The sequence below is a fragment of the Sinohyriopsis cumingii genome, chromosome 2 (genome assembly GCF_028554795.1).
Source record: "Sinohyriopsis cumingii isolate HCF-2022 chromosome 2, ASM2855479v2, whole genome shotgun sequence".
Taxonomy (NCBI): Eukaryota; Metazoa; Mollusca; class Bivalvia; order Unionida; family Unionidae; genus Sinohyriopsis; species Sinohyriopsis cumingii.
In genome coordinates this window covers 121709660-121736296 of record NC_142962.1, presented here as the reverse complement: position 1 = coordinate 121736296, position 26637 = coordinate 121709660, and the positions used below count along the sequence as shown (strand labels likewise).

The window sequence follows — 26637 nt, the reverse complement described above, 5'->3', positions numbered from 1 at the left end:
ACTGTACTGAACTGCACTTGATTTGCATGATCTTTATTACGAAAGGTTGCATAATCATAGACTATACAGATCTGACATAAATCATAGATTACACAGATCTGACATAATCATAGATTACACACATCTGACATAAATCATAGATTACACAGATCTGACATAAATCATAGATTACACAGATCTGACATAATCATAGACTACACAGATCTGACATAAATCATAGATTACACAGATCTGATATAAATCATAGATTACACAGACCTGACATAATCATAGATTACACAGATCTGACATAATCATAGATTACACAGATCTGACATAAATCATAGATTACACAGATCTAACATAATCATGCAAATGAAGGCTTCGTTGTTCGTTTAAAATCTCCATATGGCCTTAAACAAAACTACCTCTATCTGATATGTATTAGGTATATTGTGACTCATCTCGTGACAAACTGGGTGGAATCATGCACTTTTTGTAATCAGAAATACACAGGCAAACATACTATTCGTTTTTCTGGTAGTACACAAACTAGACGGATTTTCATGATCAGAAAAATACATAGCAGATCAAGGAACTAGATTGCAATGCTATTAGAACATATATAATAGTATTAGTCTTTGTTCTCACTTTATTTATACTTTATGATTATGACATCAAATAATTTTACTTTCCTGACTACTGTCAACGAGGTATAGAAACGATGCAACCACAAAAAAAAAATGGACCGTCAGCGAGCGTATAATATTCAGTTTCCTAATAATAAAGAAAACGGCTCCAGCTGATCATTGGTTACATTCTTCTATCAGGAAGTGAATTCTGTATAAAAGAGGCTGCCTTGGATCTAAAAGAACCAACTCTACCTCAAGCTACACACAGAGCTTACCTTACAAGGAATATATACAGGTATTCCTAAAAATATGAAGACCACTGTAGCTTTGGTACTATGCATGCTGGTTGTTGCAGTATCGGGTAAGATACTAAATGAATCATCGTTATTTGAATAATTCTATATATGTATATATAGATGAGACTCATTGGAATGTAAATGCAGTGCATTTATTCAAATTGTTTTACGTTCTGCATGAATATGTATTCTAGTACCACAAATGTCAGTGTGTACATAAACGGTCATTGTGTAGATCGGTAGTTTCTTAAGGAATCCTTGTTCATGTACAGAATCAATAAATCCATTTCGTATGGAAATTGTCCATGTATAGAATCAATAGATCCATTTCGTATGGAAACTGTCCATGTACAGAATTAATAGATCTATTTCATATGGAAATTGTCCATGTACAGAATCACTAGATCCATTTCGTATGGAAATTGTCCATGTACAGAATCAATAAATCCATTTCGTATGGAAATTGTCCATGTACAGAATCAATAGATCTATTTCATATGGAAATTGTCCATGTACAGAATCAATAGATCCATTTCGTATGGAAATTGTCCATGTACAGAATCAATAGATACATTTCATATGGAAATTGTCCATGTACAGAATCAATAGATACATTTCATATGGAAATTGTCCATGTACAGAAGATACATTTTTTATGAAATCATTGTCAGTGTACAGAATTAATAGATCCATTTCATATGGAAATTGTCCATGTACAGAATTAGTAGATGCATTTCTTATGAAATCATTGTTCATGTACAGAATCAATAGATCCATTTCTTATGGAATCTTTGTCCATGTACAGAATCAATAGATCCATTTCTTATGAAAATTGTCCATGTACAGAATCAATAGATCCATTTTGTATGGAAATTGCCCATGTAAAGAATCAATAGATCCATTTCATATGGACTCATTGTCCATGTACAGAATCATTAGATCATTTCACATGGAAATTGTGCATGTACAGAATCAATAGATCCATTTCATATGGAAATTTCAATGTACAGAATCAATAGATCCATTTCATATGGAAATTGTCCATGTACAGAATTAATAGATGCATTTCTTATGAAATCATTGTTCATGTACAGAATCAATAGATCTATTTCTTATGGAATCATTGTCCATGTACAGAATCAACAGATACATTTCTTATGGAAATTTCAATGTACAGAATCAATAGATCCATTTCATATGGAAATTGTCCATGTACAGAATTAATAGATCCATTTCTTATGAAATCATTGTTCATGTACAGAATCAATAAATCCATTTCGTGTGGAAATTGTCAATGTACAGAATCAATAGATCCATTTCATATGGAAATTGTCCATGTACAGAATTAATAGATGCATTTCTTATGAAATCATTGTTCATGTACAGAATCAATAGATCTATTTCTTATGGAATCATTGTCCATGTACAGAATTAATAGATCCATTTCTTATGGAATCATTGTCCATGTACAGAATCAATAGATCCATTTCTTATGGAATCATTGTCCATGTACAGAATTAATAGATCCATTTCTTATGGAATCATTGTCCATGTACAGAATTAATAGATCCATTTCTTATGGAATCATTGTCCATGTACAGGATCAATAGATCCATTTCTTATCGAATCATTGTCCATGTACAGAATTAATAGATCCATTTCTTATGGAATCATTGTCCATGTACAGGATCAATAGATCCATTTCTTATGGAATCATTGTCAATGTACAGAATTAATAGATCCATTTCTTATGGAATCATTGTCCATGTACAGAATTAATAGATCCATTTCTTATGGAATCATTGTCCATGTACAGGATCAATAGATCCATTTCTTATGGAATCATTGTCCATGTACAGAATTAATAGATCCATTTCTTATGGAATCATTGTCCATGTACAGAATCAATAGATCTATTTCTTATGGAATCATTGTCCATGTACAGAATTAATAGATCCATTTCTTATGGAATCATTGTCCATGTACAGGATCAATAGATCTATTTCTTATGGAATCATTGTCCATGTACAGAATTAATAGATCTATTTCTTATGGAATCATTGTCCATGTACAGGATCAATAGATCTATTTCTTATGGAATCATTGTCCATGTACAGAATTAATAGATCCATTTCGTATGGAAATTGTCTATGTACAGAATCAATAGATCCATTTCTTTGAAAATTGTCCATGTACAGAATTAGTAGATGCATTTCTTATGAAATCATTGTTCATGTACAGAATCAAAAGATCCATTTCTTATGGAATCTTTGTCCATGTACAAAGAAGATCAATATATCCATTTCTTGTGGAATCTTTGTCCATGTACAGAATCATCAATAGATCCATTTCTTATGGAATCTTTGTCCATGTATAAAGGAGATGAATAGATCATTTTCCTAGCATTATCCAGATTTGATAAAATTGTTAAAGTTACGTTAAAAATTCAAATCACACACACACACACAGATTTGATAAAATCAAAAATCTAACGGTGACATTACTTTTTTAAATTAAAATAGTATATATTTTTAAGTTTTTTAACGCAACGGTCATATTTGAAACTATGATGAGAAAAAAATATATTTCAAAATTATGTTATGAAGATGGAATACACAAGTTTTTCTATAATTGAAAGACATTATTTGTCCACCAATTTGATCTTCTGATCCAATTCTGACTCCAGTTCTGTCACTTGAGTCACCGTTCTTATTTTACTACATTATATTCACAAACTATATAGCAACATTAGGGCAAATGCTAAACCCGTCTCTTAATCAAGGGCAAGATGGGTTTAAAATTCAATCCTTGTGTTTTGCTTTTAACGACCGATATACGATAAACATTACGATATAAGTTATTTAAATCTGTTGTACAAACTGGCAACCTACACGACTTGGATTATGCTTTAAGACGATTGATCTATCAGTCACCGATGAACACGATTCTTTCAACCATACCTAAACAGAAAACTGCTAGGTTTAATATATATATATATATATATATATATATATATATATATATATATATATATATATATAGAGAGAGAGAGAGAGAGAGAGAGAGAGAGAGAGAGAGAGAGAGAGAGTGTGTGTAGTTTTCATGACATGTACCTCTACCATATTGGATGATTTGATTGATTGCAATCATTCAAGATGCTGATAGTGTTCATTGTTATAAAATTGCATGCAGATGCGTTAAAAGGATTAACACACATTTGCACTGTAGAGGTTGAAATTGTTTTGTTATGCTTGACAGCCTCATGACAATTTATGCTATATTGTCACAAAGTCGTTGGATAACGTCACGTTATGGGTATATCAGTGCTTATATTCGTGTAGGGATAATGCAGTACTAGAATATTAATAAATTAAGGTTTGGATTTCAAACAGATCTATAAATTGCATCTTATTATTTAGTTATTTTTCTACCTCAAAAAATAAGTAGTCTAAAACGTGAGTTAAATACCTATGAAGTACTTTGAAATGTTCATCGAGAAATCAGTACCAAATTTTATTGCAAATTTATCGTTTGCCCTTTGATATGCTGATATTACGCTACAGTTGTGAAAGAAAGAAAATTTTACCAACAAAATGTGAACAGACGGTTATGTTTTTGATTGCCGTGATATTCTTGTATTCGTCATATAAAGTTCTTTTTACCTGATCGATTTTATCGTACGGAGTGTGTTATGATAGACATATAGTCCACCCAAATCTGTCATGGACTATTTTTTACTTTATATCTTTTATAATCTTCAAAATGTCTTCTATATTACATTGCAGCCCAGCTGTATGACAGACGGAGAATTGGAGGCATCAGTGGAATCGGTGGTCTTTTCGTCGATAACTGGGGAGTCGGCGGTGGTATTGAAATCGGAAGTACATATTGTCCAAGCACATATTGCTGGAACGGTCAGTGCAGCCGATTCGACCGCTACACCTAATATCTGGGTCGTCTTTGCTACTGCAGTTGTGGACAATACAAATTACTCGCTCGTCAAAAATGTACATTTCTCAGAAAATATTTATTCATTCAATTGACAGCAAATTTTTCATATTTTCGTGATTTTTTGTTGGTAATAAAAGTATATATCATCTTCAAATATCATTATTTCTACGTCCATAACAAGTGAAAAAATTTAAAACTGAAAACTTTCTGCGAAAAGTAAACAATTACATGATAAATTTCATATTCATACCAGACGACTTAGATGATTCATTTCTACTTCAATTTTGTGATTATCTTATCTGATAAGAATTGTACAATATTTTTGTCTGACGGATTGATGGTAGAACATTTGTACCATACGTTTCCATAGAAGCACCTTGAACACAAGATCCCTCATGAACCATTTCTTGGTTCAGAATGATATATAAATTGGAATAATTTAACTTCCCTAATTAAGTACAGCAAGAACACTTTTGCATATATTTGCATGAAGTTTAGTTATTTTCAGTTCGATTAAATTTTTCCATATTATCGAAATGAAAGCTATATCATAATAATAATAATAATAATAATAATGGTGAGGATAAGATATATATGTGCCTGTTAATTGCTTTTCAATCATATGCCAAAATAACTATTGACGAACTAATTATTGCTTTATCATCAATAAAAAATCTCCATCTGATAATGCCCTAGAGTTTGTTTTCTTTATTTACAATTGATATTAATATGGTATGTGGGAAAAGAAATTCGGTCTAATAATATTTCTCACCTTAACTTCAGGGATTTTAATTTATTAGGCATTGGTAAATATACACCGTAACGTAAGTTGGAAACAAATTAGATTAATGAGACATTATCTTAAAATCATTATTTTGTAAAACTAATTAGATAGTAGCATAAGCATTAAAATCATTTTCTGTTCTCGTGAGTGAACAAATCGAGTGCAAGATGATGCAGAGGACTAAACGTTTGCTTTATTTAGGATGGTTGCTCACCTTACACTGAACTCAATGCTTGGTGTGACCTATCAATGTATTATCATCATTATGATCAGTCTCATGACCTAGTGTGGTCGTTGAGGCACTGTGCTGCTTGAACATCTGACAAGTTCCCTCCACTTGTCTCGATCATGTGCCAATGTATGCACTAAAATAAATATAATGAACTACATAAAGAGGACAGTTTAAGTGATTTGACCCTTTTTTTTTTTTTTTTTTTTGGTGAGCCGTTTTCAAACATCAGAATAACGCCAGTTATACATTTAGAGCAGATTTTGTTTTTACAAACTCTTCTTTTGTACGCTTTTGGGATGTAGTTCATGCACTAAGCAAATAATTTTGTACGCATTTGGCATTTGGTTTAAATACTAAGTAACTGATTATGTACACCTTTGGCATGTAGTTGATATACTAAGTGATTGATTATGTACACATTTGGCATTTGGTTTAAATACTAAGTAACTGATTATGTACACCTTTGGCATGTAGTTGATATACTAAGTGACTGATTATGTACACATGTGGCATGTAGTTGATATACTAAGTGATTGATTATGTACACATTGGGCATGTAGTTGATATACTAATTAACTGATTATGTACACATGTGGCATGTAGTTGATATACTAAGTGATTGATTATGTACACATTGGGCATGTAGTTAATATACTAAGTGACTGATTATGTAGACATTGGGCATGTAGTTGATATAATAAGTGACTGATTATGTACCCATTGGGAATGTAGTTGATATACTAAGTGACTGATTATGTAGACATTGGGCAATTTAGTTGATATACTAAGTGATTGATTATGTACACATTGGGCATGTAGTTGATATAATAAGTGACTGATTATGTACCCATTGGGAATGTAGTTGATATACTAAGTGACTGATTATGTACACATTGGGCATGTAGTTGATATACTAAGTGACTGATTATGTAGACATTGGGCATGTAGTTGATATACTAAGTGACTGATTATGTACACATTGGGCATGTAGTTGATATACTAAGTGACTGATTATGTACACATTGGGCATGTAGTTGATATACTAAGTGATTGATTATGTACACATTGGGCATGTAGTTGATATAATAAGTTACTGGTTATGTACCCATTGGGAATGTAGTTGATATACTAAGTGACTGATTATGTAGACATTGGGCATGTAGTTGATATACTAAGTGACTGATTATGTAGACATTGGGCATGTAGTTGATATACTAAGTGACTGATTATGTACACATTGGGCATGTAGTTGATATAATAAGTGACTGATTATGTACACATTGGGCATGTAGTTGATATAATAAGTGACTGATTATGTACACATTGGGCATGTAGTTGATATACTAAGTGACTGATTATGTACACATTGGGAATGTAGTTGATATACTAAGTGATTGATTATGTACACATTGGGCATGTAGTTGATATAATAAGTTACTGGTTATGTACCCATTGGGAATGTAGTTGATATACTAAGTGACTGATTATGTAGACATTGGGCATGTAGTTGATATACTAAGTGACTGATTATGTAGACATTGGGCATGTAGTTGATATACTAAGTGACTGATTATGTACACATTGGGCATGTAGTTGATATAATAAGTGACTGATTATGTACACATTGGGCATGAAGTTGATATAATAAGTGACTGATTATGTACACATTGGGCATGTAGTTGATATACTAAGTGACTGATTATGTAGACATTGGGCATGTAGTTGATATAATAAGTGATTGATTATGTACACATTGGGCATGTAGTTGATATAATAAGTTACTGGTTATGTACCCATTGGGAATGTAGTTGATATACTAAGTGACTGATTATGTAGACATTGGGCATGTAGTTGATATACTAAGTGATTGATTATGTACACATTGGGCATGTAGTTAATATACTAAGTGACTGATTATGTAGACATTGGGCATGTAGTTGATATACTAAGTGATTGATTATGTAGACATTGGGCATGTAGTTGATATAATAAGTGACTGATTATGTACCCATTGGGAATGTAGTTGATATACTAAGTGACTGATTATGTACACATTGGGAATGTAGTTGATATACTAAGTGACTGATTATGTACACATTGGGCATGTAGTTGATATACTAAGTGACTGATTATGTAGACATTGGGCATGTAGTTGATATACTAAGTGACTGATTATGTACACATTGGGCATGTAGTTGATATAATAAGTGACTGATTATGTACACATTGGGCATGTAGTTGATATACTAAGTGACTGATTATGTACACATTGGGCATGTAGTTGATATACTAAGTGACTGATTATGTACACATTGGGCATGTAGTTGATATACTAAGTGATTGATTATGTACACATTGGGCATGTAGTTGATATAATAAGTTACTGGTTATGTACCCATTGGGAATGTAGTTGATATACTAAGTGACTGATTATGTACACATTGGGCATGTAGTTGATATACTAAGTGATTGATTATGTAGACATTGGGCATGTAGTTTATATACTAAGTGACTGATTATGTACACATTGGGCATGTAGTTGATATAATAAGTGACTGATTATGTACACATTGGGCATGTAGTTGATATACTAAGTGACTGATTATGTAGACATTGGGCATGTAGTTGATATACTAAGTGACTGATTATGTACACATTGGGCATGTAGTTGATATAATAAGTTACTGATTATGTAGACATTGGGCATGTAGTTGATATACTAAGTGACTGATTATGTACACATTGGGCATGTAGTTGATATACTAAGTGACTGATTATGTACACATTGGGCATGTAGTTGATATACTAAGTGACTGATTATGTACACATTGGGCATGTAGTTGATATACTAAGTGATTGATTATGAACACGCTGGGCATGTTATTTAAATACTAAGTAACTGATTATGAACGCATTTGGCCTGTAGCTGATATACTAAGTAACGCATTATGCACGCATTTGGCATGTGGTTTAAATACTAAGTGAATGATTATGTACACATTGGGCATGTGGTTGATATACTAAATAACTGATTATGAAAGAAACTTTTACACGTGCTTTTCCTGCCATATGCAAATGACCTTTCTTTATCGAAAAGCATTTGGAAGTCAAAGTCTAAATTAAATATTGTTAAAGTTTTCACCAGATCAAACTATAAATGTTCCAGGTTTCCTCTCATAAATAGAACAAAGAATTACAGTCGACTGTTGGCTTATTCAAGATTTCCCTTCATTCTAAATTGTAATTATTTGTAAATTTTTAGCTTGTCTCTGTCTATTTGTCTCTATATATGCGTATATGTATTTTTGACTGTCTTCAATATTTGTATTCACTCTCAGCTTTAATAGTAAACAATTCTTTCAGAATTGATGCCGCAACATTTGGTGGAGCACAAAGACTGGAAGGTCAGGTAATTCATGTTTAGGACGATGCTCAAAAGATTCCTATACCATTACCTTCACACATCTCTAAAAAATTTAAGAGAATCACAACGCGCTTTGGCTCGATGCCATGGCTGCTAATTTACGTTCAGTTTTTTGTTGAATATCAGTCCGATTTGTCGTACTGCCTAGGGACAAGAATTCTCGTATATTATAGAGTGATGTACAAAATGGCAGCTCAACGGCATCATCACTTTAGATAGAAGCATCTTGTAAACATTGTCATTCTGGAAAATACATTTACTGGTGTGTAATGTCATATGAATTTGAACAATTTATCTTCCATGATTAAGTTCAACAAGGAAAATAACACTTGTTCATATACCTGAATTAAGTTTGTCTATTCTTGGTCCCATTTTAACCTGTCCATATTATTGTATTGAAAGTTCTAGTATAATAATAATAATAATAATAATAATAATAATAATAATGACAAAGAAAGAACTAGTGATGAAATAATGCTTTACCATCAAATTTTAATCTCCGCTGATAGTGCCCAAATCTTTGTCCTCAGCTCTATCTGTACTATTCTTCTTTTACAATTGTCAGCAATTTTCTCTGCTGGAAATGAAATTTGCGCCTAATATTTCTCTCTTCAACCTTCAGAGATTTCATTTATATGATATTGGTAAAAATTCACCGAATTTAAGTTGGAAACTTTCATTGTGATACTCTCACACTTTACCATACAATATACAATATGTCTAAAACATTTACGCAGGCGTACAGTTTGAATTCATCTTGTTTTCGTTGGTGGATATTGGATATAATCTCTCTCCGTAAACTTCTGATTACATATTGAACCCATTGCAATCTGCACGAATGTAGTGTAAAGCTACAAATATTTATAAAGCGAAAAATAGGGCGTGCAGTAATTCGTCTGACATGGTACATGGCAATTCCTTTTGGTATGGAATATGAATACGTCACGGTCTGACATTTCTAAGTCGTTCTTGGCGACGGCTAAGAATAAAACACGAATCAAGACGTCATATTAAACGTCCTTGAGGGACTCAGCTGTTGCACATTTGAGCTCTCTAACATGGTTATAGCGATATGTACAGGCTGTGCGCATCACTATATATTTTTCCAAATTTAATTCGCTCTATGTCTTATTTTACAGTTATTCAAGGTTTAGGCATAATCACACACAGTGTCTGCATTATTGAAACAAGCAATTTTCCGTCAGTTCCCAATCTTTTTATTCCAATACTTCGCTATATTATTGTCCTTGGAGGTTCAATTGTTGCCTTGTTTGTCACAAGTTATATATGTAACTCTTGGCTGTTGGTATAAATATATGTTCCCCTTAGTACAACTGTACTTATATCGTACGAGCAAAACTCGTAGCGATATGACTGAAAAATTGTTAAAGCTACGTTAAAAATCCAAAGCACGCACACACACACACAGACACATCATCGATAATACATACAGTATCGTACCCGATGCTATAGCAGTCAGCATGCATACAGCCAAAGTTATAATAGTGTTCCCATTTTAGGAATGCCTTCCCTGGTATAAAAGTTGTGTGTGTGTAGGTCAAGGTAGACTGGGGTCTTTGAAATCCAAAGCAGGGTTATTATACTAAGCACACTTCCTGGAAGAAAAGTAGGCTATTACAAATGATCAACCGAAAGCTTATTTGTTAATCACATAACTGTTTGTCCCATATTTTGTAACTGCATCATCGATATACCACGCTGGCAAAAATACGAATATGTTATGTCTAAATGATAAGATAAGTCAAGTTAGAACATTTTGGCATTCCAGGAGTCACAATATACAGATTCCTTGTTAGATAGAGGTAGTTTAGTTTAAGGTAACTATGTCATTATAAATGAACAACTCAGCCTTTAATACCATGATCATGTCAGATCCATGCTTTAATTAATCGTTTATTATTAAGTCATTCGGAATATATAATACGGTAAATGTAATGCAGTTTACGAGCATAAAACAAATCTCTGACCACTGTGTAGTGTTGACGTCACCGTGATCTAAACCAACGTGAAATTAATGGCGTAAACAACAAGTTACTTTAATTTTGTGCTTTGTGTTTTATTGCTAATTTGTCAATTTGAGACATCTATAGAACTAAGCCACACTTCTTTCATGCCTGAAGAAGTTACAGAAAATTGTTTGGTGACACTTGCCTAGTTTGTAAAAGATGCAGAGACCAACTTATTGTCATTTTCTTGCACTTATACTGAGTTTCAGTAATGTGATATTATGTTACTATTATTTCAATCCATTTAACTCTCTCTCTCTCTCTCTGTGATCTGGATTTTAACGTAAATTTAACAATTGTTCAGTCATATCGCTACGATGTCTGCAGTGTGGCAGTTTTATAGTGATGCCTAGCACTGGGGCATCATGTCGCAGACATGAAAAATAATGTCACACCCAGTCACATTATCCTGACACCAGGCCGACCAGTCCTAACCATAACATTTTAATGCTGAGCGCCTAGCGAGGCACCTGTTAGTACCACTTTTGTAAGTTTTTGGTATGACTCGGCCGGGGATCGAACCCACGACCTTCCGCATCCGAGGCGGACGCTCTAACCACTAGGCCACCGGAGCGGTCTCTAGAAAAGCAAGATAAAATGGTAAAAACAGAACTTACGGATTTAAGAGTCAAATCCAAAAATAATCCAAGAATAATACAAGAATTAAAAATCATTAGTCCTTGTAATATAATGTTCTGATGTATTTGAGTTCGAGTCCTGACGAAAATCAAAAAATGAAAGACGATGACATATCGTATAGCCAGTGTAGTACTAATGTGTCTACAGTTCTTTGTTGTACCACAGAAAATAATATTCCGGCGACTGAGTTCCAATTTTAAAAAAAAATGTCTTTGTCCAAGAGTTCTGTATGAACACGTAAATATTCTCCATGGAAAAAATTAATCTCTTAGACTTCATATAATTTGAAGAAAACTTAAAATGTATCTCCAACTGGTCACAACAAAACAAACACCTTGAGGTCTAAGTGTTTAGAAGCCCGACTGACTAAATTCTCTTTAAAAATAGGTTTTACACAAACTTGAGATGCAAAACAGATTTCCGTATGAGGGTCACATGATCACTTTCTAGAAACAGATCAAAGCTTCAAATGCTTTAAATCACGTACTCCCAGTTAGCCTCGATTTCACTCTTGTCATTCCCACATTACGAATGAATAATATAAAAAATTGTTTACTTGATTCTCAATCAATGCCAGGAACCAGGTCAGCTTTTAGATACAAAGTTCTATTTTTTGGCCTTTACAAAAAGAAACCAGTCAGGTCAAACCAATTTCTGGAAAATGTTAAATTTCATTCAACAAAATTACATAACTATAACATGCAATAGAAATAAAAAATAAAAATAATAATTTTAAAACTAACAAATGAACAATTAAATTAAATCAAATATAAATAAAATCAAATATACATAACTACATACATACATACATACATACATACATACATACATACATACATACATACATACATACATGCATGCATACATAACACTTGACTATATCTAGAAGATATAGGCTGTACTAATCATGTATATGAAAAAAGGATATTGTATAGAAATATTGAAATTGGGGACTGAAGCTCATAATCACAAGAAACAGAAAAGTTAGTTGCATATGATGTGTAAAACATAGCAATATTTACATAAACATTTTTTAAACATTCACACATTGTAAAATAATTTTAACATTATATTTTTTGCAAACATCTCAAATACAAAATTATTCAACAATAATTTAAGGTAGAAGGAAATTATTTCTTCATCAAACAATGTGAGTTTGAATTTAACAATATATAAAATGATTAATAAATCAGACCCAATACTTTGTAATGATAATAATAATAATAATAATAATAATAATAATAATAATAATAATAATAATAATAACAATAGTAGTAGTATTAGTGTTCGTAGTAGTAGTAATGTTGGGTAGGTGGATTTTTGAAAGATATTGGTCTGATTAATTTTAAAAATACTGAAACAACAAATCCACGGAAACAAAATATGTGAAACTTGTCCAGAAATCATGACCTTAGAACTGACCAATAGGTGCTGAGATAAACGGGAGGACAAGGCAATGGTTTCACAAACATCTAAATTGTACTACCTCAAATTGTGATTTTTAATATCTTTCTTACAGCTTGGCTAGTAGCAATGAATTTCTCCTAGAATCAGGCATCGGGGAATTAAAGTACTTCATAAAATCTGCAAATTTCACTAAAATTGTCTTGCTTTATCTCTGTGGTAATCAAACAACTCTATTTTTAAAGACTTAAATTTAAAACTAACATTTGCATCCATTCAACCATCCTTACCTCTGAGATTAATTATAATCTGAAAATGTTTTGTTTTATCTTTTGTGGAACTAGACACACACACACACATACGTACGCACGCACGCACACACACACACACATAGTTTCTTTGAACTTGTTGCTGATAGTGCAAAATATTTGCAATAGAAATATTTTCCAGTATCAGCAACAAGATGAAAGAAACTAGTTGAAACATAATAAAGTTAAAGAAAGGTTTAATTCCTGTACAAACAGCCATGTCAAGTTTTGCAAACATAACCGTTTTTCTGTTTTATTTGTTTGTCTTGTCTAATTTTTGTATTTGCCTTTGAAAAAGACTCATTGAAGAGTCGAAAGCGCTCAGGATAGTTATATACTAGTTTCGCACTATTCGTTGTCAGTTTATTGCACATATAATAATAATAATAATAATAATAATAATAATAATAATAATAATAATAATAATAATAATAACAATAATAATAGAGATAATAATAATAATAATAATAATGAGGACTTTGTATAGCGCCTAATCTTTAGAAGCTCTAAGCGCTTTACAACATTAGACAACACTTATAAGATAAAAAACATATAATAATATTATTGCAAAAACAAACAACATGAAATTAGAAAAACATTAAAAATAAAAAAAAAACATGCTGAGAATATATCAGGTAGGAAATATTATTAGGTCTTTAAGTTTGTTCTTGCAGTCGAAATTATATATATATATATATATATATATATATATATATATATATATATATATATATATATATATATATATATATATATATATATATATGTATATGTATATGTATATGTATATATATATATATATATATATATATATATATATATATATATATATATATATATATATATATATATATATATATATATATATATATATATATAATTTATTGTTTGTTATATTCATAAAAAAAATTAAATCAACTACACTCAGGAATACAAAGGCAGCAACAAAAACTGTCCGTAGTAACGGATTAAAGCGTCCAGGTTTGGTTTTTGAATTAGTAAAGTTTGGCCGCTTAAAACAGTACAAAGTTTGTTTACCTCCGTTACCGCAACGAACACCTGGGCATGTCTCAATGCTAGTGGTGTTCTAAAATAACTGACATGCAGATGTCTTGGTCTTTGTTGACAGTTTAGTTAACCAAGCACTCAGGCTGCTATCAAAGTCGTAAATATCCGTATAAAAGATATTGGAGTGAACACTGTTGTTGTAGGAGGACCATTTTTATTCGTATACAGTAAAAAATTGCGCCTAACATGATTTTATGAGGTATGTCAACTTTGAATGGTATGTATATTAAGTAATAAATTGTGTTCCGTTTACTAATTATTAGCACTATGCAGCAAAAATGTGCCCTCTTCCAATAGAGAACACCACAGGGATTTTGGTCATAGCAGAAGAGGTGGGTGGGGGCGGTAATGGTTGTGGTGGTGGTGGGTTATACCACCATGTCGGCGAATTCTGAGCGTCGGATAATTCTGCGCAACGATACGTCATTTCTGTAAGCATTGGATCACGTGTTTTTTTGTTTTGTTAACAAAATCCATTTTGTATCAAGAAAGAACGATCGTACTTTAATTAAGGAAAGTGATATTCATAAAGTGTACAAAAATATCCCACATTTCGACTCGAAATGCATATGAAAATGTGATTTCTAAATGTCAACATGAAGACGTACTCCATGACCTTCATGAACCGGTAATAAAGAAAATCCAATTTACTATGTATCTTTTAGAATCATGCAAATAAATAAATTATATAAAAGATGGAAATGTATATCTTAAAAGAATACTGCATTTTAATCCAAGTTTCCAATTTTGCAGGAATTTGTCCAACATGTACAAAATCGTCTGCTACCCAATGTGTCAGCTTGCTGCAAGAACACAAATTCTCAATAAATTCCCTGGCGTATAGTCTGTTTCTAAATTCTTTATTAATTTTTCCCCATCAGCAAGATGTAAACACATTACATCCTATTCATTGTTGTTTCTCTTCCACATAGAAGGTTATTTTTTTACAAAACATTGAAATTTACTTACTTTTTACAAGATTGGTTTAGTTTGCTTGATATCGCTTGCCATTTATTGGTATTATTACATTGAAATTTGTAAAACTAGCTATAAACTGGACCTAATTACTCAAACAAATGCTGACAGAAACAGTCAAAAGTAATGCATTTAATTTCTATAGCCAGATGGATAAACATTACATCTTTTCAAAGCTGCGCGTAGAATAGGCCGATATTTCGCGAGTCATGAAAACACGGGGGTGGTATCACGTTTATCGAAAATTAATATTTTTTAAACAGAATATTCTGGTGACAATTACCTCTTTTCAAATGGTAAGCATTGCTGTATTTTATTTTCTTCAATTGGTTGAATTCAGTATGCGTTTTGCTTCAGTATTGGAGACAAAAACCTTATGTGCGCAGACATGCCTGACAGCATTGTATGTGATGTGGAATTTCCGTGACATATGCAGCCTGCTTCCCCTCCCCAATGCACTGACTGAAGCAAAACATCGCTCAAAGAAAATGACTGAAAACACTTAAAATTATACAAATAAATGCCTGAAAATAATTAAAATTCCAGACTTTGGTATTTTGGGGACTTAGGCCTTGTAAGCTGCATAACTTTTGTGAGAGACACCAATTTCAGAATTTGCTTATGACAGCAATTTCACTATAAAACAATAGCACTATAATTGATTAGAAACATGTTTGCATGGTAATAATGAGCCTGAGTGACATGTAGGATATTAAAACTACATATACATGTATCATGCAGTGGTAGATATAGAGCATATCTACATTCCTTAAATGTTTCCACTTCACAAGTGAAATACTTCTATATATCAAAAACAAACTTATTTTCATTTAATTATATATCGTATACAGACAAAAACCAATTTACGTTGGTTTTCACTTTTAAGTGCCAATGTGGGTAACAACTGAATTACTATATCAATAAAAAAGTTCTACAATAATTGTGCCTATTGCGAATTTTGGGTCAATAATGACTGTACTGTATTTATATAAAAATTAAAACAATTTTTAAAATATGTTTCATGTGTGGATTGATACTGTTGGGGTGGAGTAACCAGAAACATAACTGTATACCATTTAACTTAGGGTAATTCAGGTATACAATATTGTAAGGTAATACATAACAACAAATCATGTAAATTCAGTCACTGACAGTTTCCATAATTCATGTAGAAAACTAATTATCCAAAAGTTAATGCTTGATGTGTTTTCTTTTTTTGGGGAGTTCATTTTTTAAGCATTTCTTGATGTTATCTCATTGATTACATAAATGTACACTAGAGGGTCTACAGTTGACATATCTTAAGATCATACATCCAAATGTGGAAAGTGAAGGGGGGGGGGGGAAGGAGGGAGACAGAAGGAACAGAAGAAAAATGAAAAAGGCGTAAATATGGAAATACAGGTTTGAATAATATAATGGTAGATATATTTCCTAAATTGGGAAAATAGTAGTTAAAAAAATGATATACTACTGTAGAGTGGTATTGCCACTGTGGCAATATCATTTTTCTCCCACTGATATATTTCAGTATCTCAATATGAAATATTTAACAACTGTTATCACCTATGTATTAATAGAACCAGACATAACTCTTATTACATGAGTCAAATAATATCTAGACCAAAGAATGCATTTTGTATTTGCTTTTTAAATTCATACTATTGGATTTTAAATAAAAATTCTTTCTGGATATTTTTGCAGGGATGTTTTTGTTGTTGTTTTGTGTAATGTAAAGTTTTGTTGTTTATTTTTTAAGCTAATTTGTATTGTTATGGGTAGAAAAGATTGTTTTCAACTGTATGTACCACTTGTATCATCATATAAGCATAATGCACCATATTTCGACATTAATTGATCTTTCATAAGTTACAGGTCCTTTACAGAAGCTGCTAACTTTCACAAGGAAAAGGTAACTCCACAGACATGGCACAACATATTAATGTGAAGTCAACTTTGGTGCTACAAGACACTATCACTATAGAAACTGTTACGGGAAAATGTGATATCCAACTCTTGTATGGGGATATTACTAAACTCAGCCCTGCAGAAAAAGTTGACATTGTTATGGTGTCTGCTTTTCCAGGCAAGTACTTAACATTATCATTTTTGTCATTCATTTTTTTAATTTTCTTTCTTTGGAAACCATTGTGGCTCAGTTATTAGAGTTTCAGACTTGTAATCCAAGAGTAGTGGGTTTGGTACCCACCCAAGTCAGCTGAGATTGGCTGTCACTGTATGTTCTTGGGAAAGGCACATATCTCTCATTTCCTTGGCGAGATATAGCCAATAATGTTTCACAAGTGCAATTAAAACCAATAAAATAATTTTATTTCTATTGGCATTTACTGTAACAGTTCTATAATCATCAGTCTGTATGTATTTACTATTATTATTATTATTATTAATGACATAATTCAATACCAAATGCAGTTTCCATGTTACAAACTGACTGCTGTCAGATTTTGTCATTGAGTATGATTTTTTTACTTTCAAAAGATATTGTACTGTATTTTATGTATTAAAGCTTTTTTCAAATCGTTTTCCAGATATTTTGCTGCATTTTCAAACTCATCATTAAAACACTGAGAATAGCAAAGAAATGTGGGAAATTGTACCAAATGATGCCACTTGAGCTATTTGGTCCATCCAACAGTGATTCAGTCAATTTATTTGGGTTATTTTGGAGTACATTGCCATGATGCATCAGTACAGTATTTTCATCTAGGTATTGTATGGTATTGAGCTTGATCTGGATCTTGCAAGGTCAAAGGGTCAATCATAATCAGGGGTCCCCGAGTGGCCGAGTGGTCTAACGCGCTTTCTGTTACGGATCACTGCCATCTCATGACTGTCTGCGTGGGTTCGAGTCTAGGATTCGGCCAATGTGGGTATGTGAGAAAGCTTGCCAGTAGCTTCTCGTGGGTCGGTGGTTCTTCCTGGGGTTTTCCCTGGTTCTTCCTCCACCATTAATACTGGCCACCATGCATAGTCTATCGTGTTGAAAAATGTCATTAAACCTAACAACAACAACAACAATCAGTCATAATCTGGTATTTATCTGCTCTCAAACAAGATGATGATGAGAGATGTGTTTATTATGGTGATACATACTTCTGAGATTGTAAGGTGAAGTTGTTTGTATTTGCAACATGCACAGCAGAGAGAATGATGTCATACTTGTATGTCATGTGACTGAAAGTTCTTTAAATATTGTACTTATGAAAATTGTACGTGATCTAATCACAGCTAACCAAAATGTCTGTTCTGATATGCTCAGCATTTCAGCCAGAATTAGTCCAAAGCACCCAATCTTTAGCAGTTCTTAAAATAAGGGAAGTGAATGTTCAACAATAACAGTTTCTAAAATTGCAGTGAATGAATTACAATACATATAAAAAGAAAAAGAAGTATAAGCTTGTTTTATAATTTATGTCTGAGGTCCAGGAAGTGAAAATGACCCTGCCAGAGCTAGCAATTCTTTAATAGGTGCACATTTAAAGTACCCGGTAAGGCCAAGCTGTATACTCTATAACCCAAATTACATCCACCAAACTTACAGGAATTAAGCAATGAAAACCTGGGAAATTGGTTTCTTTAAAACTCTAACCCTTTTCAAAATATGAAACTATAGAGCATCACCTAAACAATCATGTTATAACAAAAAGACAAGTTTTTATAATTTTCTTCTACTTTGATTACATTTTGTTATGACTCTATAGTCATACAGTAAATAACAGAAAGAAGCAAGTTTTTTTTAAAAACTTAACAACAAATAATTTAATTATCAAAGATTAAGTTATTAAATTAAAATGTAAGAGGAACTTATGGTATTATGAATTAAATCCAAAATAATCCTATAAAGGTTCTACCATATTTGCCAGCCTATAGGATGGTACTTTTTTACCAGAAAATCTTGACCTCATCTTACACTCATGATTGACTTATATGGAGATTTTTTCATCCAATTGCTTTGTCATATATCACATAATTTTTCGTATAGAAAAAAATTCTCCAAAAGTATGAAAAAAAATATGTAAAAACATATTTCGTTGGGGGAAGAGATCGTGTATGAAGAAATATTGGACTCCACATTGAGGATTTGAAACATCAGTATTAAATATCAGCAGCATGCATTAATAATATACATTGTTTGTATTAAACATTGCATAAATTTGATACGGGTGTGTTAGAATTGAAAAGTTAGAAGACTTATAACCATGACAGAGACAGATATTGCATCACAATTTTCTTACTGCATCTTATGATCAAATAAAAATTATGCCCCAATATGAGAGAGATAGACAGAGATGTGTTTACGATTGTACATAATCTTTTATTGTTCACTTACTTGATGACTGTGATCATACTCGTGTACAAAAGTGCAGTACCATATTCCATTTTCAATTAATACCACTAGGTAAGCGATTCCTTCTAATTTTAGTTACCACTTCCATTGTTCATGAATCACACAGCTTTGTAGTGGTATGTACATGCTTATTAAATATGCTACAGCTGTAGTCAGGTTTCTCAGAGTTAACACCTGTTTGAGGTCAAGATTTGGCAGACCAGATCAGATTAGTGAGGCTACCAATAGGGAAACGAGGCTAAACATGGGGTGTTATGAATATGGTATCATATAATGAAAGGAAATGCTAGGTGTTACTCATGTAAATTTCTCAACCAGTGACATTTTTTGAACTTGCCATAGGACTGACAGCAATTTAAAGAAACATATAGCATGAGCAAAGATCAAAAACAATTGCTAAGGACAGGAAAAGTACATGCACTTTAAAAAACAAACTTATTTGTTGGGAATTTATAGGTCATTAGACTTGCAAAGAAAATTAGACATCATGTGAAATGGTCATTCTTGGAATTTAACCTAGTAAGTGCAGTCTATATGGATATAACTATTGTGAATATTCAAACTCTGAAAGAGTATGGTATGTATTTTCATAGTTTACTTTTTAATTTGAAATTTAATTTGGAAAGCTTCAGCTAAACAGTGGCAATAAGGTGAAGGAAAAAAAACCCACAAAGACCTGGAATCTCTCTCTCTCTCCCTCTTGTATATATATATATATATATATATATATATATATATATATATATATATATATATATATATATATATATATATACCGGTATATATTTTGTTCATGAGTGCAAGAAGAAAATGTGAGGGAATATATATGCATCTCTCTCTCTGTATCTCTCTTCCCCTCACCCCACCCCCACCCCCCAATGTGGAAAAAGTATTTTAACAATAATGTAATTTACCTGTTGTTGGTAATCTGACATAGCATACATTGATACTTTTAATATTTATGAAACTGGAAGTTATTATAGTTTAATTCCACATAGTCTTGCAAATTGTTTCCTATCTGTAACTCAATAAATTTTCAGGTCAGCATCATTATATGTTGCTAAAAGTACATAATACAGTTAAAATTCTTTGTGTGAAACAAATTAGGTACTTTTAATGGTAGTTATATTTATTTATCAAGACTGGAAAGGTTACTGAGTTACATATAGGATCAAATTTGTGAGACTCTGAGGAACAAAATGAAAGAGACGAAGACTTGGTATTGATCTGGCCTTGTCTTATAATCAGCATTGACTTATATATGGATGAAGGATGGAAAATTTGCCAAATTTGCTCATTTGACTCATACTCCACATTGACTTGTAGGCATGCAAATACTGGTATTGAAGTCCAAAGGAATCAAATGTTCCACGTGAGTTTCAAATCTTTGAATGCACTGGTCTGCCAACAGTCCTGATCTGTCAAAATGGCATTGTCCAGAACTCCTTGGAATAATTTACATTAGTTCCAGAATAATATTTTAGTCCAATGAGCACTTTGTAGTTCCAGTGAATTAAAAAAAAACAATTCCCCTCAAATAAAATCTGAACACTACATAAATTACATCTGAAAACTGTTGTTACAACAAGAACATAAGAAATAAGACTGACTAATATTCTCCAGCTCCACTTGGTGTATATAAGCATAAGAGGTGGAAATGCATTTTGCTAATACTCCTACATGACAATTTGCAAATATCCCACACAGTCAAGTAAACCACCTGACATAACCCATCCAGCAGGAAATAATTTAATTCTTTTAAGAAATACCTGACCATACCAGGCAATGAGAAATTACTCCAGATTTGTCAACAAGTTTACTATTAATATTATTATTAGTAATTCAATCATACACAATCTTATCACTATTAATATCTTAAAATAGAACATATACAGTGTATTACACAAAATGTAGCTATAGATATTCACTACGACTTACAGTCATGAAATTTTTTTATAAAACTTATAGATATACATAACAATTTATATACTCCATTCAGCAGTTCAAGCAACCTTTGTTAGCTGACAGTAAAGAATCTAATATTATATCAGATGTGCATCTGGTACAGAGTTTCATATCAGACTTGGGGAAGAGTTGTATAATGATGGATATTGTTCCATATATCTGATTTAATATATATTTATTTTAATTTAATTGTTTGTCAGTTTTAAACTTTTTATTCTATTATAATGTAAATTTTTTCACTAGAGATGATACTTTTTCAGAAAATTGTTTGACCTTGACTGTTAGTTTATAAACACCAGGTGTTGATCTAAATTCTGACCTTGATTCAAAATTAGTAAACAAAGTTCTATTTTATCTTAAAATGATTGGTTGTTTCCAAGGTCATGATAGGATTACAGTTAAGATGTAAACAACTTTTTTTACTTTTTTATTTCTTAGAGAAAATTATTGGTTTTATCAAGGCCATATTCTGTGTACGTGATATAAACATGATCACATGACCCCCCCCTTTCTGATTTTGCAACTTGGGGAAATTTCGAAACTGTGTCTTGTGATACAATATAACCTTTGTTTTGAAAGAGATTTTTCAGTTTTGGGGCTTTTACACTTGATATCAAGTTGTTTTCTTTGTTGTTGCCAGATTTTGAGTTGATTATCTTCAGACCATTTGGATTTCAAAAGGATTAATTCTTTTTTCTCTGGAAATATTTGAAGAGTGCTTACACAGATTTTGAAAAGACATTGTTCACAAGTTTAATTTGGATTTCCAATACCGGAGTGCCATTATTTGTCTTTCTACAAGGAACAGTAGATAAGCACGGTACTGACTGCAGCATATGTCATTGTCATCCATCTTGGATTTTGCATCAGGATTCGAACTTGAAATTATTAGAACATTTGTTACTAGGACTTTTGCAAAATAATTTGTGGATTATTCTTAGATTATTCTTGGAATTGATTCTTGAAACTGTAAGTTCTTCTTTTTTCATTTTTACAGTATTATCCAGAAAAAAAAATTATTTGTTAAATTTTAAAAAGCTTGTTGTTTTCACTCTTTCTGTGTTACTGTTTATTTGAGCCTAAACACATATGTATATAAACAATTTCTATTCTCAGAAGATCTGCATTGATCTGGAGCAAACATTAAAAGACTTCTTTACACTATCTGAAAAGCACTCATAATTTTTTTTCTGTTTAATTTTGCAGGGGACTATGCTTCTCTGAAAGGTACTGTTTTAGGAGCCCTGGCTTATAACTTAGGAATATCAGTCAGAGATTTGTCAATGGACAAAGAACAGGACTTACGACGTCATTTCTCATGCTGGTTGTCCAAGCCTATATCAACGCAGGATAGTCCTTATGGAAGGCTGCTATGTTTTGAGAGGTATGTTTAAATGTTGCTGACTTCTGTGAGACCAAAAGACATGTATAGATACCAAAGTCTGTGTAGTGACTTATTAGCAGCCATCATGACAGAATATTTTATTATTCTCATTTTTTTAAAATACAATTCTTACGTATTACATCATGGTAATTGGGATCCATAACTGCCAATGATGTTGTGCACTAAATCAAAGTATAATGAAAATGATTGAAACTTGATGAATGCATGTATTTGTATCAGGGGAGAGAATAAACAAAATGCTTGTCAAACTGCATTTTTAACTGAGTTATGGTTAAGTGACAGTGATCAAACATTTGATGAATCAGTGGTGCATATATGTATTGAGGGTTAAAGGATAAAAAGAAGTCACCAGTCAAATATATAATAATAATTATAGTTTATGTAAATTAGATATATTTAATTTTGTTAAATGATGATGTCATTTAAAGGAGGAAGTAAAGCATTCATATTAAGCTTTTAAGCTTGTTTCCTTTCAATCCTTATTGTCATACAGGAGGCCCATAGTGGTACTGCATTAGTAGTAGGCAGAAAGAGGGATATGAGCACAGTTCCATATGTTTCTATCCAACCAAGCTTGTTTTCACCTTTTGTACCCTTCTACATCAAAATTTAATAACCCTCTTATAGTAATCAAAATTGTTTTTAAAAAATAGGATGAGATTACTATAATAACACCTCCTGCAATGACATTTCTTTTTAGTGCATCTAAAATTAGTTCTGTTGTTTGCTTCATACAAAATATAGCTCAATAAACCCCCTTTTCTCTTACTACTATACAAACTGAAACCTTTTTTACGAGTTTGTTTTATAGTGCCCTAATGCGAGTGTGTTAATACTAGGTACAGTATTACTTGTCATCAAAATTAGTTAATCCTTGTTTAGCTATTTTATCCGTTTTAATTTCATGGCAGTATGATCTTATTGTTGTCATTTCTGCAACATGATTTTTTACTTCATTAAATAATACCTGGTGAAAATTATTATGAATAAAATTCTTTTTTAACTGCTTTTTAACACCTTTTGCCTTCATCATGTTTTTCTTAGGATTTGAAGATAATACTGAATATATCTTGCTTTGAAGTCAAACAAATTCAGTAATCAGCTCAAAACAAAATTCGGCTTTCATCTTACCAATGACTTTTTTATTTGTTGAGTCGTGAAATCCTGTACTTGATTAGATGTCAGATAGATCGAATATTTCTCTATTATTGTATATATCGTGATACACATCATCATTAACACAATCAACTTCATCAATCTCGTATGCGAGTGAATCAGTGTCTCTGAACAACAGTTTTGCACTTAGCCACTTTTTTTTTACAAAACCCTAATGAAAATCGTACATAAGCTACTTTGAGATTTCTAACACAGATGCACCGACAAAATTAGAGCGGTTTGTTAAGTACTAAATTTGTTTTATGTTTTTTAATCATAACAAGATTTTCATTGATAGGTATTAATCCAGCAGACCTTTCTGACATGACCAAGATGCTGCATTGTTTAGGATTTTTAATGACCTCAGTATCAACTCTATCACAAATATTCTCCATCATCTTTCTGAAAACAGAATTGTTCATTAGCTTGAAGAAATTTATCAAAATCTGTTTTTGCTACAGTTTGCATATCAGTGTTGAATTTGATACCATCCATCATGATTGTTTTAGCTTTAGTACTCCATGATCTTTTTTGAGAATAAGTCAATTATCAAGTGACTGTTTAAGCATTCTGTTATGACAAACATAATTGTGTTTACCTAATAAATTCGGGAATAATGTTTCAACTGAACACGGCTTTCCTCGCTGGTGTGATAACTGTTCTTTTGACAATAGAGAATCAGGTAAACGGATTATGATAATTGTGCAGCGATTCAGGATAATCAGCATCAGTTTCAATGAAATAGGTCAAATCTTAATCAGAAAGATCTACAGTGATATTTTTTGTTTCTGTGAGAAAATTTCCTATAGTTTCCCAACCAATGCAACCATAACGCATTCACTCTGACATTGCCCACCCATTCAGGTTATTTTTATCGAAATACAAAATATATTTAGTTGGTTTAGTAGGATCATATTCAGATAAATATTTATTATTAGCTCTTGCATGTTTTTTTATCACAACACTGATTCCACCACAATTCCTTTTTTTCAATAAAATAGTACACATCAGTGTCTGTTATTAATCCTTCTTCTGCTTTGGTAAGTTTGAATAATGTATCCCATGATAACCCCGGTGATGAGAAATACCAGCAAGGATCTAGCTAATACTTGTCGATACTTGTTCAATGAAAACTCTGAAATATATCTTCGAGTAACAAAACATCTTGCATCAAATATAAATCTAAATAATCACCAAGAGTCTTACAACTGAATTCTTGCCAGACTCGATGTGTGTGATCATATTCACAATTAGTTATATTTTCCAGTGATAGTGATGAATAAAATTTACTATGATCTGGCAGTAATGTTTCATTAAGCCATTCAGAGTTATCTGAATACTCATATGGGAAAATGCCTTTCTGTTTCATTAATTCTGCTTGTTCACCAAAATGTCCCACCAGTTATGGAAAGTCCTTTCAGTTTATTACTAGCAAGTCCAATGAAGAGTTCATGAATTTCAGACTATTAGTAAAACGAAGTGTCCCAACTGTTAGTGACATACATTTTTCAACATTGTCTGGGATACCATCTATTTTGTGGCCATCACACAACTTGATAATATAGTATCAGGATGACCTATTATTATATGCTTATTTGTTTCTCCGTTAACCTTGCATTGTCAGAATTGTTCAGTGTTTTATGATACTGAACTCGCGTGCAACTTCATATTGCACTCATGAAGGAACTACTTTCTATGTAAACGAACAATGGACACAGATGTCCAGCATTTTTTGTAAACAAATCATGTACACTCATAATGTATGTGGTTTACGTTTTGGTCGATTACATTTGTTTCTGAATGAACTAAAGCATAAAGCATTTGTTTCTGAATGAACTAAATAACTAAAATTATATCTATAAATGTTCGAGGCCTGCAAGCTTCAGTCTTTAAACGAAGGGACATTTTCTACTGGGTAAAACAAAAGAATGTATCTATATATGTTTGCAAGAAACTCATAGTACAAAGAATGATGAAATATATTGGGCAGCTGAATGGGAATATAAATGTATATTTAGCCACTG

The 26637-nt window shown here is 32.0% G+C and overlaps 1 protein-coding gene across 1 annotated transcript in view; it reads left to right on the top strand.

Moving 5' to 3' along the window:
* The first annotated feature begins 920 nt into the window (after positions 1-920).
* The window catches only part of LOC149805720 (uncharacterized), a 73182-nt gene continuing 47465 nt past the window's right edge, over positions 921-26637 (top strand). Inside the window, exons 1-3 of the mRNA XM_089934672.1 lie at positions 921-972; positions 4693-4788; positions 23260-23437. Of these exons, the coding sequence (XP_089790798.1) occupies positions 921-972; positions 4693-4788; positions 23260-23437 (326 nt within the window). The remainder of the gene's footprint in view (positions 973-4692; positions 4789-23259; positions 23438-26637) is intronic.